We start from the raw sequence: 21293 nt of genomic DNA, 5'->3' as shown, positions 1-21293 counted from the left end.
TAAATCCCCTGTCCTAAATTTATAGTTTTTACGGTTGGTTTGTTCTAATCAAGATTCAGACACAGGCCACGCATGGCATTTGACTGATCTGCGTTTTAAATCCTGTTAATCTATAGGTTCTCCTGCCTCTCTTATTTTATTTCCTTGCAGTTTATTTGATGAGGGAATTGGATCATCTTTCCTGTACTTTCCTACAATTTGGATTTTGCTGATTGCCTCCCTCTGGTGTTCTTCTTTCCCCAGTGTTTGACAAGTGATAGTTAGATCTGGAGGCTTGATCAAGCTTAGGGGTTTATTAATTTTTATTTTTTGTTTGTGGCTTGAGGACTTCCTAAGGTGTGCTGGGTGCCTCTCTCAGGTTATTGGGTACTTGGTACTGAGTGCTACTTCAGGGGGCACATAATTCTTGGTTGTTTCCTGTGATGTTATGTTTGATCAGTGGGTTTGGATGTTGCCTTTCTATTCCAACAACTTTTGCATAATGGTTTATTTAAGTTGGCTAAATTTTAATATTAGCAGTCATTCTTGTGTATTATGATTTTCATTCCTTAAACACACACATATATATGTATACATATATACATATTACAATGAGTGTGTCTCACAATTATTACAAAAAATAATGGCTATTAAAATCAATTGGATATTAGTGGCTATAGAGTTTGTTTGGAATGATGAAATGATTAGTGCTGGTGGTTGTCCAACATTGTACATACACTAAATGCCACTGAATTGTACACTTGAAAATGGTTAAAATGTTAAGTTTTGTGTATGTTTTACCATGATAAAAACAAATCAATTGCAAATAGACTAACACATTGAATTAAAAAAAAAACCACAACACTATCATTCCATGAGAGAATAGTATTCATCCCCCCAAAAGTCAAAGTGAGACAGAGTGGGAGGTAAAGTTCTTTTTTTACCAAAGAATGCCAGCCAATAAAGGTAGAAGTCTTGATGGAATTAGGAAAAGGAAAAAAAAAAATCACTTCACAACCTGTAGGTAATAATTGATTTGGGCAAGGGTCTTCAGTGGATGCTAAAATTCTTCAGTAAAAGACTGTCTCAGAGTGTCTCCTTGTAAATTACTAATGGAGGGGGAAGTACCTGTACAATGAAGGGCTCTGCTTCCATCTGTGATCCAATTTAACATCATCAGGAAATGGAACAAGCTAGCATTGCCAGCCTACTGATGTGATGCAGTATACAACATGCATGACTTTTGGAGAATGCTTGCTAAAAATGTTGAATCTGAGTCTAATCATCAGAAACAATCAGACAAATCCAGAAAGTAGGACTTTCTGTAAGACCTCTGGTCTGACCTCAAAAATGTCAATGTTGAGAATGAAAAGGCTGGATTATAAGACCTCCAAAGAGATGTGACAACCAAATGCAGTGCTGGATCCAAAATAAATAAATGAAACAGTGAAATAAATAAATAAAAGAATGCCCAACTGGTGTAACTTGAATGGTGTATATTAAATGATTCTATATGAATTTGCTAGGTCTGCCATAATAAAGTACCAGAGACAGAGTGGCTTAAACAACAGAAATTTATTTTCTCACAGATCTAGAGGCTAGAAGTCCAGGAACAAGGTGTTGGCAGGGTTGGCAAGGTGAGACAAGCTTTAGAATGTGCTCTTCAGGTCTTAGATGGCCTTTTTCTCCCTGTGTCTTCACATGGTCTTCCTGTTGCATTTGTGTCCTAATTGATTTCTTGGGAGCACTCACACACTTCTTTTATTGCAGGTTGATGTTGACTCTTGGGTTTGAGGATTCCACTTCTTTCCATTGTCTCCCTCTCAGTACCAGAAAGAAAAGCTCAGCCCCTGGTTCTCTTTTTTGGTGGTTCTTGGAGATTTGTTGTAGTCCTATTTTGGTGTCCACCAGTAGTTTGAGAAGAGCCTGGTCTTGACCTTTGTCCAGTTTTTTATTGGATTATTTGTCTTTTCACGTTGATAGGTTCTAAGAGCCCTTGTAAATTAAGAACCTTGGCCCTTTGCCCTGTCGCACATTTTTTTTTTTGATGGTAGTTTGATATTTAACTGTTTCATACTCATTTTTGATTTACAAAATTTTTTTAATTAAAAAATTACACATTTATTAATCTTTTCATTTATGGATTCCTGTATGTATCCTGAGCTGTCTGTGACTTTTAAACATGGCTTCCCCACTTAATATTATATAAGAAACCACTTGTGTTTTTCTAGTACTCTTTGTAAGTCTTTCTCGCTTTTTTGAAATTATTTACTAATTATCTGCAGTTATTTTCATATAAGAAGAAAGGTAGGGAACCAGTTTAATTTCTGTTGTTGTTGTTCAACCCCAGGAGGTCATTAACCTTCACTAGTGCCACATCACCAGCCAGCATGACCTGCTGCCCCCTCAGCCCAGACCCTCTGCTGGCTTAGGTTCTTAAGAGAAAATACGATTAGTTCAGAAAGCCAAGAGAGCCCTCCCCTTAGGGCTCAGCTGTCCTCCAATGACTCCATCAACTCAGCTGCTGTGAATAGGAATATGGAAAGGGTACCAGTAACTGGGAAGCAAGGCACTGTTAGATTCTGCCCCAGCTTACACTACTTTCCTTCAATCCTTTCCCTCCCTCCCCCCACTTCTCTAACAAATGAGAACACAGGAGGTCATATTGTTGGTTAGGGATAGGGTGAAAATTTAAATATCCAATTGCAAGGCCCATAAAATAGGGGCAAGTAGCATTCCATGAGGGGAATTTGGTTTCCATCAGGATATCTTCCCGGAGGAATTGGCATTTGACTTAGGTCTTGAAAGAACTGCAGCATTTTTTAAACTTCTCATTATGGATATTTTCCATAATGTGCAAAAAAATAGAAAAGTATAGTGCACCCCCATGGCCCTTCTAGCCAGTTTCAGGAATCATCAGGTTATGGCCAATATTGTTTCATTTATACCACACTATCGCTCCTCCTTCCATCCCCCTGATTTTTTTCAAAGCAAATCCCCAACATCATATCATTGTCTATGTAAATACCAGTGTGTATCTCTAAAAGAGATTTTTTTAAATGCACAACCAAAATATTATACCTTAAAAAAATTCAGTGATTCTTCAATATTATCAAACACCTGTTCTGTACACCCTTTACACATTTCCCCATTTCTTATAATTTTTTTAGTTTTTTAAATTGTCATCTAAGTAAGACCCAAGCATTGCAATTGGTTGATGTGTCTTAATTTTCTTTTAATTTCTAGGTTCTCTTGCTCGTTCCATCTTGTATTCTCTCTTTTCTTCTGAAAGCCGGTCTAATATAATGGTTGAAATCTTGGACTCTGTTCGAACTATGGCTCTGGGCAAGTTACTCTATGTGTACCTCAGTTTCCTGATCTATAAAAAGGGGCATAGTTGTATTTGTTTCCTGGGTCAATGTGCTCATGTTTGCAAAGCTCAGAGCCAGGCCTGCGACATCGGTAGCTTTATAGAAGTGTGAGCTGTGGGTTGGGAATCTGAGAAGTTGTTCAGAGTAATGTCAGAAGTCTGTGGACTGTGGGAGAGAGCAGAGGAGGGCTCACGTGAATGACATTATATGCATTCTTTAGGATGAGGGTCCTGACTGTGCAGAGGGTTCCTGTTCTTTTTCTTTTGGCTTCCTCCTGGGCCCTTGACTATTCTTCAGTTCGATGATGTTGATGCACAGCAGAATTTTGAACAGGTAAGGTATTATTTAGTGGAAGCAACTTTTCTATTGTCATTTGATTTGTTGCTTGCTCTTCCTCTGCATTTATTAAGTTAACTGTTCTCTCTCAGAAGCCATTTTAACTTTCTATGGCATTATCTGGGCTCCAGCAACTTGTGATCTCCTAAGTAGAACCTTTAAGCACTTTATAAACATGTCATATATTTTTTATATTCCTTTGTTCCCCATCAGGAACATACATCTCAGTCTTCAGCACAGTTTTTATTCATTTAAGGAGCAGTAGTAATTTGACACTTGCTAATATGTAACAAATTATATTGGGAACTGTAATTACAATTGCAGCTGGTTCTTAATTATACTGTAACCTTGATGCTTTAAAAAAAATTAAGACTGAGTTCAACCTGTAATACTGGAGAATAATATTCTGCGTTAGGCAGGTCTGCCTTCTGCTGAACCATGGGCACTTCTGTATCGTAATGCCAAATTAAAAAGACTTTTAAATTAGTTTCAGCTACAGTGTTGTCCAGTGGTACCCTTCATAAGGATAGCTTGAAGTCCCCATCCCTGCTTGCCAAATTCTTGGCACATCCTCTAGGTGTTATAATTGGTGTCAAAACAACCTGGGCTCTTGGGTCATTTTTGGCTCTGTGATTTACCTACTCATTTAAGACTAAGAGTCTTATAGCCTCAGTTTCCTCATCTGAAAAATGGTGATAGTAATGACTCTTCATCTTAAATAGTTTTAGGGATGTTTAAATGAGGTCAGATAAAAAGCCTTTTAGCACCATGCCTAGCATAGAGTTAAGGACCCAGTAAAAGTTACTTGGTCACTGTTAATTACTGTCATCAATAATGAACAGCTCCAGAGACTTTACCTCTGCAACCCCCGACTCCAAAAGAATTACAATCTTTGTTCTGCCGCCGCTCTAATTTGTGGAAGTGTGTATCTCCACCCACACTGTACCAACCACTCATTGGTCAGTCTGTCATCCCCCTCGTGAGGCAGGTTCTCTGGTTTATTTGGGATTGTGTCCTCAGTGCCTGGAACTGGGCCTGGTACATGGAAGGCTTCCCAGAGGTGATTGCATTGCATGAATGGGCAGCACCATCTAAGTCAATGGTTTTCAATTCAGGGTGGGGTAGTTCTGCCCCAGGGCATATTTGGTAATGTCTGGACACATTTTTGGTTGTCATGTCTGGGAGGAGGGGGGTGGCCAAGGATGTTGCTAAACATCCTACAGTGCACCAGGCAGCCCCCTATTGCAGAAAATGATCTGACCCAAAATGTCAGTAGGGCCAAGATTGAGAAACCTTGCTCTAAGGTAACCTAACTGCCTGGGTTGTAGCCCTGTGGAATAGGCATGGGGTTTGGTGTAGATCAACCTGTTTGACCTGCAGTTTTCTCAACTGTAAAGGAAGAGAGTCCAGCCTGCTTCAAGGGTTCTTTGAAAATAAAGGGAGATTATACAGGTGTGTCCCTAGTTACTCTACCCTAATTTAGTCTTTTTTTTTTTTTTTAAGATTTATTTATTTGACACAGAGAGAGAGAGAGAGACAGAGCACAAGCAGGGGGAGAGGCAGGGGGAGAAGCAGATTCCCCACTGAGCAGGGAGCCTGATACGGGGTTTGATCCCAGGACCCTGGGATCATGACCTGAGCCGAAGGCAGACACTTAACCGAGAGCCACCCAGGCACCCCTGATTAAGTTAATTTTGATTGTCCTGGCTACTAATGATCCTTTTTTTTTTTAATAAACTTAATATTTTTGAGTAGTTTTAGGTTCACAGCAAAATTGAAAGGAAGGTTCAGAGATTTCTTGTATACCACCTATCCCTAAGCATGCACAGTCTCCCCATTATTTTCCCTCAGAATGGTACATGAGTTACAGTTGATGAACCTACATTGACACATCGTTATCACCAAAGTCCCTGGTTTGCATTGGGGTTCACTTCTGGTAGTGTACATTCTGTGGGTTTGGACAAGTTGTATAATGATATGTATCCACCATTATAGTATCATACATGGTGTTTTCACTGCTCTAAACATCCTCTTTTTTTGCCTATTCTCCTTCCCTACTCCCTCACCTCTAGCAACCACTGATCTTGTTACTATCACCATACTTTTGCCTTTTTTTAGAATGCCATATAGTTGCAGTCATACAGTATGTAGCCTTTTCAGATTAGCTTCTTTCACTGTTATATGCATTTAAGTTTCCCTCATGTTTTGTCATTGCTTCATAGTTCATTTTTTTTAGTGCTGAATAATATTCCAATATCTGGATGTCCATGGTTTATTTAACCATGCACTGAAATATACCTTGGTTGCTTCCAGTTTTCAATAATTACAAATAAAGCTGCTATAAACATTCATAAGTAAGTTTTTGTGTGGACATAAGTTTTCAGTTCATGGTTGTATGATGAGACTATTGTAATTTTGTAAGAAACTGCCATTCTGTCTTCTAAAATGACTGTACCATTTTGCATTCCCATCAGTAATCCATGAGAGTTCCTGTTGCTGCACATCCTCACCAGCATTTGGTGTTGTCAATGTTCTGGACTTTGGCCATTCTAATAGGCATGTATTGGTATCTTGTTATTGTTTTAATTTGTATTTCTCTGATGACATGATGCGGAGCATCTTTTCATATGTTTACTTCCTATCTATATATCCTCCTTGGAGGTTTTTGTTAAGGTCTTTGGCCCATTTTTGCATTGGGTTTTTTTTTTTTTTCTTGTTGAATTTTAAGAGTTCTTTGTATTTTGGATAGTAGTTCTTAATTGGCTGTTCTTTTGCAAATACTTGATCCCAGTCTTTTGCTTATCTTTTCATTTTTTTGACATTGTCTTTTGCAGAGCAGAAATTTCTAATTTAATGAAGTCCAGCTTCTCAGTTCTTTCTTTCATGCGTCCGTCCATGCCAAACCCAAGGCCATCTAAGTTTGCTCCTTTATGATCTTCTAGGAGTTTTACATTTAGGTCTCTGATCCATTTTGAGTTAATTTTTGTGAAGGGTGTAAGATCTGTGTCTAGGGTCTTTTTTTTTTTTTTTTTTGCATGTGGATATCTAATTGTTCCAGCACCATTTGTTGAAGAGGCTGTCTTTGCTCCTTTGTCAAAGATCAGTTGACTGTATTTATGTAGGTCTATTCCTAGGTTTTCTATTCTGTTCCACTGGAGATTGTTAATATCCTGTTGGAGCATTGATCCCTTTGTCATTCTGTAATGTCCCTCCTTATCCCTGGTAACATTCCTTGCTTCAAAATGGGCTCTGAGTGAAATTAATATAGCTATTTCTGCTGTCTTTTGATTAGTGTGTGCATGGCATTATCTTTCTCTGTTCATTTCCTTTTTTGTTTTTTAAAGATTTATTTATTTTAGAGAGAGCGTGTGTGAGCAGGAGGAAGGGCAGAGGGAGAGGGAGAGGATCTCAAGCCGACTCTGCACTGAGCGCAGAACCCCACACAGGGCTGAGTGCAGAGCCCCATGGTGGGACTCAACATGGGACTCAGTCCATTGACCTTAAGATCATGACCTGGGCCGAAATCAAGAGTCAGACACTTAACTGAGTAAGCCGCCCAGGTGCCTGCCCCTCTGTTCATTTACTTTTAATCTATAAGAATTTTTATGTTTATAGTGTTTGTTTGTTTTTTTTTTTTGTAGATAGCATATAGTTGGGTCTTGTATTTTGATGCATCTGACAAACTCTGTCTTTTAATTGTGCATTTAGATCATTAATGTTTAAGGTGATTTTGATTATCCTGGTTTTTTCTATCTTCATGGGTTTGTGGTTTCATGTCTGATGTCGGTTTGGAGGGAAGTTCTCAATCATTATTTCCAGTAATTTCTGCAGCCCCTCTCCTCCTGCTGTACATCTATGTTACACTTTTTGTAGCTCTGCTGTGGTCCTTTGATACTGTTTCCCCATCCCCTCAATCCTTTTTCTCTTTTCTTTTCAGTTTTGGAGATTTCTATTGAGATATCCTCAAACTCAGAGATTCTCCCCTCAGTCATGTCCGGTCTACTAATGAGCCCAGTTTTGGAGATTTCTATTGAGATATCCTCAAACTCAGAGATTCTCCCCTCAGTCATGTCCGGTCTACTAATGAGCCCATCAAAAGCATTCTTCATCATCCTTACAGTGTTTTTGATCTCTGGTATTTCTTTTGGTTCTTCTGTAGAATTTCCATTTTTCTGTTTACATCGCCGATTGGTCCTTGCATGCCATCTACTTTATCCATTAGAGCCCTTAGCGTACTAATCATAGTTGTTTTAAATTCCTCTTTTGGTCATTTCAACATTCTTGCCATATTTGAGGCTGGTTTTGATGCTCACTCTGTTTCTTCAAATTGTGGGGGTTTTTTTGCCTTTTGCTGTATGCTTTATAATTTTTTCTTGGTAGCCAGACATGTACTGGATGGATAAAAGGAACTGCTGCAAATTGGCCTTTGGTAGTGTTGATGGTAGACTGTAGAGGGAGAGGAAGTATTCTATAGGCCTGTGATTAGGTCTCTGCCCATTAGAGAGCCTCTGGCTCTGGACGGTATACTTCACAGGTGTTTTTTTGCCCCTCCTCTTAGGTGGGAGAGAATGGCTAGGGGTGGCTGGAATAGGGTATTTATCATCCCAACAGTAAGGTAGGCTCTGATAATACCCCAGCAGGTTAGGGTCTTCATAAATAATTTCTCCTGAGGACAGATCTTGTTAAAAAGAACAGAATACTCGGATGCATTTCAAAATGGTTCCTTTTCCTGTCCTTGTGTGAGACGTGCAAATGATACTTCTCCCATATTCACTGTGAGAACCAGGTTAAGTTCCCAGAGGTAAAACTCACAAAAATGTGGAGATCCTCCTATGGCTTGGACCTCCTAGAGTTTTTAAATCTCTGTTTGGTCCACACTGAGCCTCCACAGTTTGTCTTTCACAGTTCAGGTTTTCCTACGCCAACACTGGTTCCTGTGGAGGTTCTATTGGTCCTTAAGATAACTTTCTGAAATAGATAAGTAGATTTTGTCACTTTGCCCATTTTATAGATGAGGAAACTAACTCGGAGATGTTAACTGATTGTTCAGGGTCACCAGGTTAGTAATACACTGGGACCCAAATCTTTACTCTGAACCTGGTGATGTTTGCTTTTGTCAGGGTGAGCAAACACCTTCTGTCTCCCTAAGAAGTTGAAAATATAAACAGAAAAATGTCTATTTTAGAAAAGACTCATACTGTCTCTTTTCACATTTTTACTCTTGGGAACATTTACTGGAATGTTAGCTTTAGCTTAATAACAATAATAATAAAATCTAAAATTAGTGTGTTTAAAGTTATTTTAGTGTAACAGAACCCATAGCTAAAACACCACCATTCATTTCTTAACTGTTACACTGTGCTTCTTAATATGGAATTGTAATGGCGATGGCTTTATCATTGTTTAACGTTTGTCTACACCTGTGCAGAGTTAAATCCAACACACTTCACGAGCTACTGAATCCTTCTGATAAACATCTCCACCACCCCTGACACGACCCGTTTGTGTAATTATCTGGCGGGTTACCGTTTGTGGTATCTGGTACCTTATAAGTCAACTGTTGAGTGATGTGAACTTTTGAGGGTTGATTACACAGAAAGGCTGTGATTTGAAGCATGCTTAGCAAGGCATCTTGTCTCTATACTAATTTATGTTTCGGTAACTTTTTCATGATCATTGGTCTTCATTTATTAGAACTTAGGGAAACTGTAGGATGAGGAATGAGTGACTCAGTGAATTCAGTAAAAAAATTATTTTCTTCAATTTGATGAGACACCTCATTCTTTTGAGTTAATGCTAACTGTGGTTTTGGGGAATTCCAAAATTTCTTTTGCAGTTACTGATTGTATCAGTCAAGGTTCACTTGCAGAGAACAGAGTCCACTCTAGCTGGTTTAAGCAGAGGGAGATTTATTACAGGGTGTTAAATGGCTTACAGAATTGGTTGGGAAGGCGAAGAAACAGACTTCAGGTTGAGCTTCCAGGAGTGCTTTCCAGGCCCTCATGGCAGACCAGGCCACCAAGGGAGCAGTTACCTCTCGTGCAGTCATGAAATGGCTTGCTAGAAGGGGAGTGTTCAGGCCCATACTGCCACTGACATGGGCAGGAGGTTGCCACAGGAAAATCTGACACTTCTAGCAGTGATGCTTGCTGGCAGAAACATGGCCCCCACCTTCCCAGTCTTCGCTTTCCAAAATGTTGCCTTCCACATCTCACCCAGCTTCATGTGATGGACAGCACCTATGCCACGTAGCTGCAAGGGAGTCTGGGAAATGTCGTTTTAACCTTCCAGTCTCTGCAGTACAGGAAGATACATGTGGAGATACAGGAAGATACATGTGGAGATACAGGAAGACAGATGGGAAGGAGAGTTGGGCCCAGCTTCTAAATTGCTGGGCCACACCCAGTAGAGCTTCCCACTGGGATTCAGGGCCGCCCACCACACTTCCTCAGATTCAGAAGACCAGGCGGGGGCATTTCTCCCTCCAGCCCCGTTTTCTGCTTGTCGCTGCACGTGTGCCTGTGCGCACAACAGCGACTAGCTCACTTCTGATGAGCTGTCTCTTCTGGTTTTTATTTCATATCTAAGGTAAATAATTACTTCATCGCAGGAGAATTTTCAGTGTGTAAGCCTGTGCTTGTCTTGGCTTTCAGACTTTTAAGGTTTGTGGAGGGGGGGTTGTGGAGGGGTGATGGGGGATGGGCACAGGGCTAAGTGAAGGCAGTGTTACGCAGTTGGTGGAGTAGCAAAGCTCAGGTTGGGATCTTGGGTCCTAACTCAGTGGTTCTCAACCGAGCCCCTCATTATAATCTCATGATGAAGCTTTAAAGGTACCCATTTCAGAGATTCTGCTTGGATTAACCTTTGCAGTCTAATTTGATAGGCCTGGGCATTGATAAAACCCAGAAGTCCTTCGGGAGACTTGAATATACAGCTGGGGCTGAGAATAGCGGTCCTAAACAGACCGAATTGGACATTAGCTAAAGCTGTGGTTCTTAAATTTTAACAGCATCGGAATCACCTGGAGGACTTGTTCAACTGTAGATTGCTGGCCCCATCCCCAGAGTTTCTGATTTGTAGATCTGGGGTAGGGTGTGATAATTTGCATTTCTAAAAGTTCCCATTGGAGGCTGATGGTCCAGTGCCCATACTTTGAGCACCACTGGCCTAGAAGGAGGTACTACCTGTTTTCATTGTACAGATTTGATTTCTACTTATCTGGAAGACTCTTCCTGAGTCAACGTTTTTGGAGCATCTGCTTAATTTGTTTTTTTTTTTTTTTAAAGATTTTATTTATTTGACAGAGACACAGCGAGAGAGCACACAAGCAGGGGGTGCTGCAACCAGAGAGAGAAGCAGGTTCCCTGCAGAGCAGGGAGCCCGATGTGGGACTTGATCCCGGGAGGACCTGAGCCGAAGGCAGACGCTTAACGACTGAGCCACCCAGGCGCCCCTTAATTTCTGTTCTTTGCAGGAGTTGGGAGTAAGATGCATTTGAGGAGATCATGCATATATATATCTTACAGCTTTTCACTGGAAGGGCAGAGCTTTTCTTTACACTTTCTTCTTCAAATTAGTATCCCTTATTCTGTGTAGGTTTTCTTATGTTCTTCCCCGCTGCCCTATTGGGTTCACAATTCTGTACCACTGTGATTTGTTAATGAGTCTACAACTGTGGCTTGATATCAGTGTTAAAAAGCCAATTTAAACAATATTCCTCCATGTAGAAAAATCTTTCCAAGTGTTCTCCTCCTTTTGGCTGCCCTAACTCATATTAAAATAAGAGTGAATTTATTCGTCCTGAAAGTATCTTTCTGGTTCTCCTTGCCATGCTTCCTGTTACCGCCTTTTAAAAATCCAGTCATTGAAGTTATGTTATTGTTAGCTGGTTTCTTATATCTAGATGTACCTAGCTAGTGCATCTGTTTTGCAAATGCCCTTGTTAACTGTTTAAGCCATTATATCTAATGTTTGTCTTGTCAAAAATTTTACATATTCAGTGGTCCTGAAATTTTGTCCCATAGAACATATGTTCATTGAATTGACCTCCCAGTTTGTGGAAAAAATATATAATGCATAGTTGTTTTTTTTTTTCCATTTCAGCCCTCCCTCTTTTCCCTGAGTCTTGACTGTGTGTGAAAGTTAGCTGCTGTAGTATAAGATTCTCTGTTGTATTGATTTAAGTAGCAAATAGTAATATTTCATAGTCATCTGCCAAGAACTTTTTTCCTTCTTGGTGATTTTCCTAACTATGTTTGAAAACTAATTCCTTTATTTAAAAATCTTGATATACAAATTTTGTTTAATAGTGGAATCTATCCTTACAAATGCAAATTCAGAAGCATGATAAAATCAGGCAATTAGATTGTAAGAACAGTAGCTGTAAATATTTACATGCTGTTAGTATAAGAAAAATATAACAATGAAATTCAGACTTCTGGAAACAATCTCAGGTTTGAATCTTCTAAAGGCTTGTTAAAGTGATGCAGAGTGTGCGTGCCGAGCAGCTGTTTTGAGTTGACTTAAAAAGGGAAGCTACGTTTCTGTAGTTCCCTTTTTCCAGCTCCTAAAACTTCCTGGGTATTGATTTTTGCCGCCAGGTAGAATCCATCTCAGCACACCCTCAGAACACTGGTACTTCTATCTCTAACTTATGTTGTCTTGAAAGAAGCTGTGTAAGTGTTATTCCTTCACTGCACATGACACCCAAACAAGAAGGTAAGAATGGGAGGTAGAAGTAGAACTGGGAATTCTGACTAGTCACGCAGCAGTGGGGAGGCCAAGAGACTGGTAAACTTTTCTTCTGAATTTGTCCCCTATTGAACCATAGTTATTTTGTGCTTCATTACAGTGTTTTCAGGACCTAATACACATTTCCGTGGGCCTCAGGGAAATTCCACGGTATATCTGGAACTTTGGGTCTGTTTTCAAGAAGTAGCATTGGTTGGGGCTAAGATAGCAGGGGGATGAGTTAGGAAAACGTCGGTGGTGAGTGGTTTGCTGAATGTTTTTGAAGATCCAGGAGTTCCTTTCCCTTCTCCCCTCATTTTTTCCTTCTCAAGTTATGAGCCAGGTTACTCATCACTTAGACTTTTTAAAGAGTAAGCATGGTAGAATATAAACACCTCTCCACAAATAATACAAACAATAGATTTCATTTATCGAGTGCTTTAACTCTGTGTCTTTTGTGGTGCTAAGCATTTGATGTTATTATCTCCTGTCACCCTTTCAGCCATCCAGGACTTCTCATTTTATGGGTGAGGAAAGTGAGACAGAGGCCAGAGATCTGGCTCAAGGTCACACAGCTAGTTAGTTTAGAGGTCACACCTGATCCCCAGTCACAGGTGGACTGACACTAAAGCCATGTGTTTTTTTGTTTTTTGTTTGTTTTTAAGATTTAAAAAAAATCTATTTATTTAGAGAGTGAAAGTGGGGGAGGGTCAAAGGGAGAAGGAAGGAGAGAATCCCAAGCAAGACTCCACGCCCGATGCAGGGCTCGGCTCCCGGTCCCTGAAATCATAACCTGAGCCGAAACCGAGATTCAGATGACATGTAATCGACTGAGCCACCCAGGTGTCCCCCTAAAGCCATGTTCTTAATCACAGCACTGGATGGACACTACAAACTGGTGGTGGTAGAAGAAATTGGGAGATTCTTGATTTCTAGGCATGTATTATATTAGTGGTTAATGTAAGTTATGGTGAGTTTGAAGCTGCGTACAATGTGGCTCAGTGGAAAGACCAACAGAGTAAGAGATGGAAGATTTGGAATCTGATCTCAGCTCAGACAACACTTAGAAATGGAAGCACAAATTGGTGCCAGATCTGACTTTTGGGGAAATAATTGATCCTCTTTGAGTCTTGGTTTCTCCTTTTGTAAAGTGGGTGCAATATTATGCTTTCTGCAGATCTCAGATTTTACTGTGAAGATCCAATGAGGTAATAGTCACGCATTGAAAATATAAAATGTTCTCTACACATTGGGTGACATGACTTAGATTTGTTGGGTCACTATATGGATTTTTTAAAAAATTAATTCATAGAATTCAGTACTTCAGCTAATATTTATTGAATGCCTCTATGTGCCAGACATTATACTAGATGTTGGTCATACCTTGGTGAATAACTCCTGCTTTTTAAACAAAATTTTTTAATAAACTTATACACCCTTCACCCATTTCTCCCACCCCACTCCCCTGCCTCTGGCAACCACCTGTCTGTTCTCTGTATCTATTTTTTTCTCTAAATCTGTTATTATATAGATATATAGATTTCATATATAAGAGAGATCATTCAGTACTTGTCTTTCTCTGTCATTTATTTCACTTAGCATATGCCCTTGAGGTCCATCCATGTTGTTGCAGATGGCAAGATTCGTTCTTTCTTATGCCTGAATAATGTTCCATTTTATATTTATTTATATCTATTTATCTCACAATTTCTTTGTCCATTCATCCATCAGTGGACACTTAGGTTGTTGCTATGTCTTGGCTATTGTAAATAATGCTGCAGTGAACATGAGGGTGCATATATATCTTTTCAAGTTAGTGTTTTCATTTTATTCAGATAAATACCCCTAAGTAGAATAGTTCTATTTTTAATTTTTTGAGGAACTTCCATACTGTTTTCCATAATCGCTGCACCAATTGACATTCTCACCAGCAGTGTACAGTTTCCTTTTCTCTACATTCTTGCCAACACTTGTTATTTTCTTGTCTTTTTTTTTTCTCCTCTTTTTAATAATAGCCAGTCTAACAGGTGTAAGGTAACATCTCATTGTGGTTTTGATTTGCATTTTCCTGATGGTGAGTGATACTGAGCATCTTTTCATGTATCTGTTGGCCATTTGTGTATTTTCTCTGGAGAAGTTTCACTTGATCATGGTATATGATCCTTTTAATATATTGTTGAATTTGGTTTGCTAGTATTTGTTGAGGACTTTTGCATATATATTCATCAGGGATATTAGCCTGTAATTTTTTTTTTCTTGTGGCATCCTTGTCTGGTTTTGGTATCAGGCTAATGCTGGACTCATGAGTTTGAATGAGTTTCTTCCTCTTCTATATTTTGCAAGAGTTGGAGAAGGATTGGTATTAATTTTTCTTTGAATGTTTGGTAGAGTTCACTAGTGAAGCTCTCTGGTACTAGACTTGGTTTTTGGGAGATTTTAAATTACTGATCCAATCTCCTTAGTAGTAATTGGTGTCTTCAGATTTTTCTATTTCATTATGATTCAGTCTTGGTAAGTTGTGTGTTTCTAGGAATTTATTCATTTCTTCTAGGTTGTCACATTTGTTAGTATAATTGTTCATAGTAGTCTCTTTTGTATTTCTGTGGTACCAGTTGTTGAAGCCCCCCCCTTCATTTCCGATTTTATTTGTGCCGCCTATATCTTTTTTACTTGGTGAATCTGGCTAAAGGTTTGTCAGTTTTGTTCATCTTTTCAAAGAACCAGCTCTTAGTTACATTGATGTTTCCTATTGTCTTTTTAGTCTCTATTTCATTGATCTCTGCTCTAATATTTGTTATTTTCTCCCTTTATGGGTTGTGTTCTCCTGTGCCTTAGATCCTGGCAGAGTTAGAGTGGAAGCTTTGTTTCTTAGAGAGGTGCAGTCCTGGTGGGGAACACTGATGTGCAATCGGGGATTAGCAATGGAAGAATGCTGTGGGAATTTAGGGCAGGGGAAGGTCACTCTAAAATAGCATTGCCCAGGGAAAGCTTTATGAAGTGCACGGCATAGTGAATTAATTAGATTTTAAAGGATGTGGTATTCAGATGGAGCAAGAATAGTTCACTTTGTGGAAACTTACTTTTGCTTTTAAAAGGAAACCCAGCTAAGTACCTAGGGTCACCATTTGCCTTCTCAAAAAATGTTACTTATGGACTGTCGTGAGATATGGAACTTGGAGGGGAATTTCTATGCTCTTAAGAGGGTGGAGGCGTTTTTATGCTGTTTCATCTTGTCCAGTAGTGTTTGGCCTCTCCTACCTTTCTCAGACTGCAAACCCGAAAGGAAGGAATCTTCTCCTGAAACCTATAGATTGGCATTATCATCAGTCTTAGGTTGGTTAGCATTCTTTTTTTTCCTCCTTAATTGAATAATTTCTCCAAAGAATACTAACTAGTTTAGAACTTTAAAAAGATTTGGTAATGCATTAGGGGTTACAAGCACTCAGCTGAAATTAAAGGAGTTATCAGTCTTGCTTTGGGAAACAAGGTGACCAACCAGCTCGTTTCAGAAAAACTACCTCTCCCATTCCAGTGATTAGTTAATAAAATTATTCCTGACAGCGGCAGGCCAAGAAGCTCAGGCAGTTACATATTTAGAGACAGAGAACCCATTGTCCAAAGATCTCAGAAGAGCCTTTGCAAACACACAGAAGGGATTTAGAACAATTTGCATAAATCTCCGTGTGGATAGCGACCTGGCTCCGGTATTAGGGTGGTTCTGGGAACCCCTCCTTGGCTGTATCATGGGGTGACGCTGTGCTTAGTGAGAATTCAGTCTTATGATGGTTTTTGCCAACAGGATTGGGTGATGGGACGCTGAATAAGCCCACTGTTTGGTTCCACATAAGGACTCTTTTGTGTTGGCCCGGTGTACCCATATTCAAGTTTGTCTTGCTTTTTCTCCACTGATGTTTTTGGACTTTGTGGGCTGGGGAATTAAGCACAACACCTATTCTGAGCTAATCTGTCAAATTTTGTTCTTGAAAGGTTACCATAGCCCCTTGTATTTCTAGAATGTGGAGAATAATAGTCATACCTTTGGAGACTTCTGACTTCTTAAAAGTCAGGGAGAGGAGGAGACCTTTTTTGGCATGCCCAAATAGCTAGGCATTCATGCCTGTTCCTGGCAGAACTGTGGGAAGTAATTCCCTTGTTAATATGATTTGCCTTGTTCACCAACTTCTTTAAGAACTATGTTCTCTTGCATAGTTAACAAACAAGTTATACTTTAATATTTAATATTCCCCTCTGGAAGGGTATGGATCACTCTGGTGTGTAGTTTAAAAATGCCGGGTGGTTACAGATCTGTTTCAAGTTTTTTTTTCTACTTATTGAAAAAAAAAGATACACATTTAATACCACATATTAAGAGCTTTACTGGTTTCTTGCACAGACTGCTATCATTCTAGAAGCAACATAGGAGTCTAATTTAAAATCCAGGGAGTAGTTTATGCAATGGGGAAATTTGGTGCTTTAAGTACAAAAATGAAATCCACTAATTTCTAACCTGGAGTTTATTTTCTTTCAGTCTGCTAGCTTGATTTCTCAGCTTTGTTCTAATAATATAAACATTTTTATGTTTATTTATAGGTGGTTTTAACCAAGAGAGCAGATCCAGCTGAGCTTAGAACGATATTTTTGAAGGTCAGTATAAAGGAATCTATTTTGTTTCTTGTTTGATTTGTGTTCTCGAACTCTTAAGGATTATTTTCAAACAGCTCTTTATTTCATTGTTATATATGTAAAAAACAAAACAAAACCAAACTCAAAAGGTATCTTTACTTAAGACTTATGAAAGAGATCTACTACAATTATGTCTTTTTTTTTTTTTTTGAAATGTATCAACTTGCAGGTGATTTTTTTTGTGAGGGCAGTATGGTTTACATTTTAATTTCTTTTCTCTCACTTGGGGTCAGGTACTGGAAGGGAGTTGCTGGGGGATTTAGTCTCACAACTCATTTACCTTTCCGGTATTCACCTGTGCGGTTTGATGATCATGCTTTTTCTTCTAAAGTTGAAAGCTCTTTGTTAACATTTCAGTAATCCTTCATCCATCCAGAGAGGGCTGTCCTTGGCTCTCATTGGTAGAAGCCCATCATTGTTACCATCATCATCATCATCATTTTATTGCAACTATGGTTCGCGGTGGAGGCCCAGTATGAGTAATAGTACATATCAGTTCACAACAGATACCATATATTTCCTTAGTTTCTTATATTTCCCCTACTTTGTGACATTGGGCAGTGAATGAATGATACTCTAATAAAAGTCTACCTCAGGTCCCAAACATGGAATCACGTGATGTTGGATTAAAATACTCAGAAAAGGCAAGGCCGCTTTTGTAAAGATCATTTAAAAAGTATATATGTGGAAAAAAATATATATATGTGGGCCTTTTCTAAATGTGCTGGAAAAGCAGCTATGCTACACGTAGAGAGGACCAAGACTTCAAATGAGACACTTAACATCTGCTGTGCACCAAATATATGGCCCAGAAAGTTACTAATTCTGTGAGCATCACTTTCCTCATGAAAATGTGGTATTTTTAAAAACTGAGAAATCAGAGAATTTGAATACTGACAGGATTATCTGATATCAAGGAATTGTTATTGATTGATTTTTTTTTAGTCTGGATGATGGTATTCTAATTACAGGAACTATAAGGAGTCTTTCTCTTAGAGATATACACTGAAGTGTTTACAAATGAGACTATGATGTCTGAGATTTGCTTTTAAATAATCCACTTTTGGTGGGGGAGGGAAAATGTGTGGTTGGCGTGGTGATAATTTTTGAAATTGGTAAATGGAACATTGAGTTTCTTACCCTGGTCTCTCTACTTTTACATGTATGAACATCTTCATGAGTTATAAAAATTTGTAAAGATTGAGTAAAAAAACTTGGATGAAAGTTCCCAGCACCTGATATGCCTTAGATAACTGATTCAGTAAGTGCTTGAAATTTAAATAATTCAAACACGAGAGACAGAGGCTTCAAAAGGAAATGGTTAAAAATGTGAGTGGGTTTGAGGGGAGGAAAAGGGATAATTTGTAATATGTGTAAGAAAGCAGAATTCTTTATAAATCTGGTTTTAGGCTGAAAGGACAACACAGTATAGAGATCCTAAGGTGGAAAAGGATTCTAGATCATGAAAGTCCAGGAAATAGAAATGCGTTGTTTTGCACCTGGACTGGTGTCTGTTGCTCTGCATTGGGGGCCCACCGTGATTGGGATGAGGTGTGTATGAGGGAACCGTAGACATTTTTAGTGTGTGTATTTAAGATCTATAATATAAAACTCGTAGTATAATTCTAGGAGATGACTTGCAGTGGGTTGCCAGAGACCCTAGAAAAATGGGTAAAAGCTCATTAACCTGAGTTGGCAAAGTCATAATCATTCTTTGAACTCAGGACCTCTCTATTACTTCTGTTTTGTAAACCAGTGATAGTTGTGGGCAGCCTTCTGACAGGAAATGGGAACAGCTCTGCGTGTCTCAATAGATGGTGCATCTTGGATACCTACTGGTCTTTTGGCGTGATCCAGTAGAAATGTTCCACCCGGGTAAAAGCTGTGTCCACCTTTTGAGCCCACATGGCAGCTGGTTAGGTTGAGATCCTACTTTGGAACAACCTGTCTTTTCCAGCTGCTCCCTGTCAACAGGAGGCAAGTCTCTACTGGAGGCAAATCAGATTGGTCGGGTAGACCCAGAGAGGGTAGGAATTCCATGCAGAGTTCTGGAGAGCCACCTCTGAGGTTTCTGTGTCCGTGAGCCTGAAGGCTGGGGTGGAGTCTTCGGAAGCACACAGGGAAATGCTGTCTTCTCTTGGGGTGGCTAGGACTATGTGGCTTTTGAGGGAGAGAGTGACTTAGAGTCCGAGGGGATGATGGGGCCAGGAAGGGGGGGCCATCCATGCAGAAAACAGTGATCAGCAGTTTCTGGAAGGGATTGTGGATCTGGCAGAGGTTTGGGTGATCTCATCAGGCCGGGGCAGTGTAGTACCGACACAAATCCACCTTGGCTCAGCATGTGGGGGATCTCTTGTTTACCGTCTGCCACACATGGTGCTGTGGCGGGAGGAGAATAGGGATGAGGCCCACGGGGGCTCTGCCAGGCACGTCTCCACTGTGGCTGGGCTTTTCCATTTAGTATGGGTCAGCAGTCAGCACTCGGTAAACCTGACTACTTTGCTGAATTTCTGTGACTTTTTCCTGACTTTTATTCTTGATAAATATCCCAACCTTTTGTCTGTTACACTAGTAGAGGATTCTTCTGTAGCTCGTGGGGGAGGTGGACCTTTGGACCAGATGTGCTGATAGCAAGGGGAGTTGGTAACTGTGGAAATCAGAGAGAGCCAGTGGAACTGGCGGAGAGAAGGAAAGAGAGAGGGGTCCTGGAGGACTGAGGTGGGCCCAATTGTGGCTTATTTTATCCTTGAGAAGAGTTAAAATAAATTCCACTTCTTTTTGGGGGGGGGATTTGCTCACTGTATGTGAAGTACAGTGTTAAGTGTTGGGGATGTAAAGATGCATAAATCATGGCTCCTGCCATTTCCTGTCTCACTGTGTGTAAGTGTGAAAAAGAAAAAGCCATGATATGGTTGATAAGCATTATATGGCGTTAATTAGTAAGAAGATGATGTGGGGCTAATTACATCTTGCTAGCAAGGGTCATTGCAGTTACAGAGAGGTGGTGATGTTGGAGCTGGGCTTGACAGTGAGTAGGTGCTTACCAGCTGGAGAAGGTAGAGGAGGCCTGTGGGGCAGAGGAAGACCGTTCTGGGCAGAGGCAGCAGCAGGTGTGGAACAAAGGGCTGTGAGTGCCAGGTGGGGATGACCCAGAGCACAGGCTTTTGGGCAGTGCACTTGGGTGGTAGGCAGCGCTAGACTGGTGTCTAGCATTCCTAGCGTGAGGCGGCTGAGTTTATGATGCAGCCTCTTCTGGTGATAAGTGGCAGCTAACATTTTGGGTGTGGAAGTTGAAGTCCAGGTGTGGTCAGTTTTGTTTCTAACCTAAGTGTTGACATGTTTTTTCCCTGACTGTTAATGTTAATTTGAGCAGGTGTACTGAGTGCTCACAGTTTAAATAAAACACCGTGAAGCTTTGCGGTGAGTGGGATGTACAAAAGAGGTATAAGCAGTGACCATGTCTTCAAGGAGTTCAGCTTTTATACGGGAGAGCAGATTTATAGGCACACAGTAATTGAAAAAGAATCTAGGTGTGCCTACTTGCCAGTGTGGTGAAAGCAAATGCCACAGGAAACGGGAGGAGGGAGCGGTCCCTGTGATGGGGAGTGGTCAGAGAAGGCTCCTTGCAAATGACCTGGGAGAGCCCTGGGGTGAGTGGGAGTCAGGGAGGAGGGCAGCTGAGGAATTCCGGGGGAGAGGGCCACATTCGAGGGAAGGCTGGGAGATGGGTTCAGGAGCACACAGCCTCTCCAGGTTGAAGGATTCTTGTTCCTTCAAATGTTTATTTAAATTTAACTCTGTGCCAGGGAGTCTGCCAAGCCTTACAGGGTATGGGTGACAAAATTAGAAAGGTAATTGGGATGTTGGCACGTCAGCTGAACAGTAGGAAGCCATCGGGGTTTTCTGGGTCATCCAGTGACACTGGCAGGATGGGTTTGAGATTTGGTTAGGCAGCCTTGGGCATACTCCTGGTGCGTGGCCCTAAAGACTTGATTAGGATTGTGGCAGCAGGGGGAATGGAAAATGGGCAAGGTTAAGACATTTTGAAGGACTGCTTGATGGAAATGATCTTGTACAGTGGATGAGAGGGCGCGGAGGATAAATATGACACCTGGATAGATAGCCTGGGTCAGGGAGGTGCTAGTAATAAGGAGAAAATCGAGAAGGAAACCGTTAGCTCAGGGGAGAGCAAAG

At 40.3% G+C, this 21293-nt stretch overlaps 1 protein-coding gene across 4 annotated transcripts in view; it reads left to right on the top strand.

The window, feature by feature from the left end:
* SLC25A13 (solute carrier family 25 member 13) overlaps window positions 1-21293 on the top strand; it is a 184720-nt gene that overhangs the window by 7060 nt on the left and 156367 nt on the right. For all 4 annotated transcript variants that reach the window (XM_027573835.2, XM_027573836.2, XM_027573833.2 and 1 more), the window contains exon 2: window positions 17007-17060. Coding sequence is in view for 2 of the 4 variants with exons in the window: in XM_027573833.2 (XP_027429634.1) it covers window positions 17007-17060 (54 nt within the window). In the remaining 2 variants the exon portion in view is untranslated. The remainder of the gene's footprint in view (window positions 1-17006; window positions 17061-21293) is intronic.

This window comes from Zalophus californianus, chromosome 12 (assembly GCF_009762305.2).
Source record: "Zalophus californianus isolate mZalCal1 chromosome 12, mZalCal1.pri.v2, whole genome shotgun sequence".
NCBI lineage: Eukaryota > Metazoa > Chordata > Mammalia > Carnivora > Otariidae > Zalophus > Zalophus californianus.
Note: the sequence above shows the minus strand (reverse complement) of the source record. Positions and strands in the feature narration are given on the sequence as shown.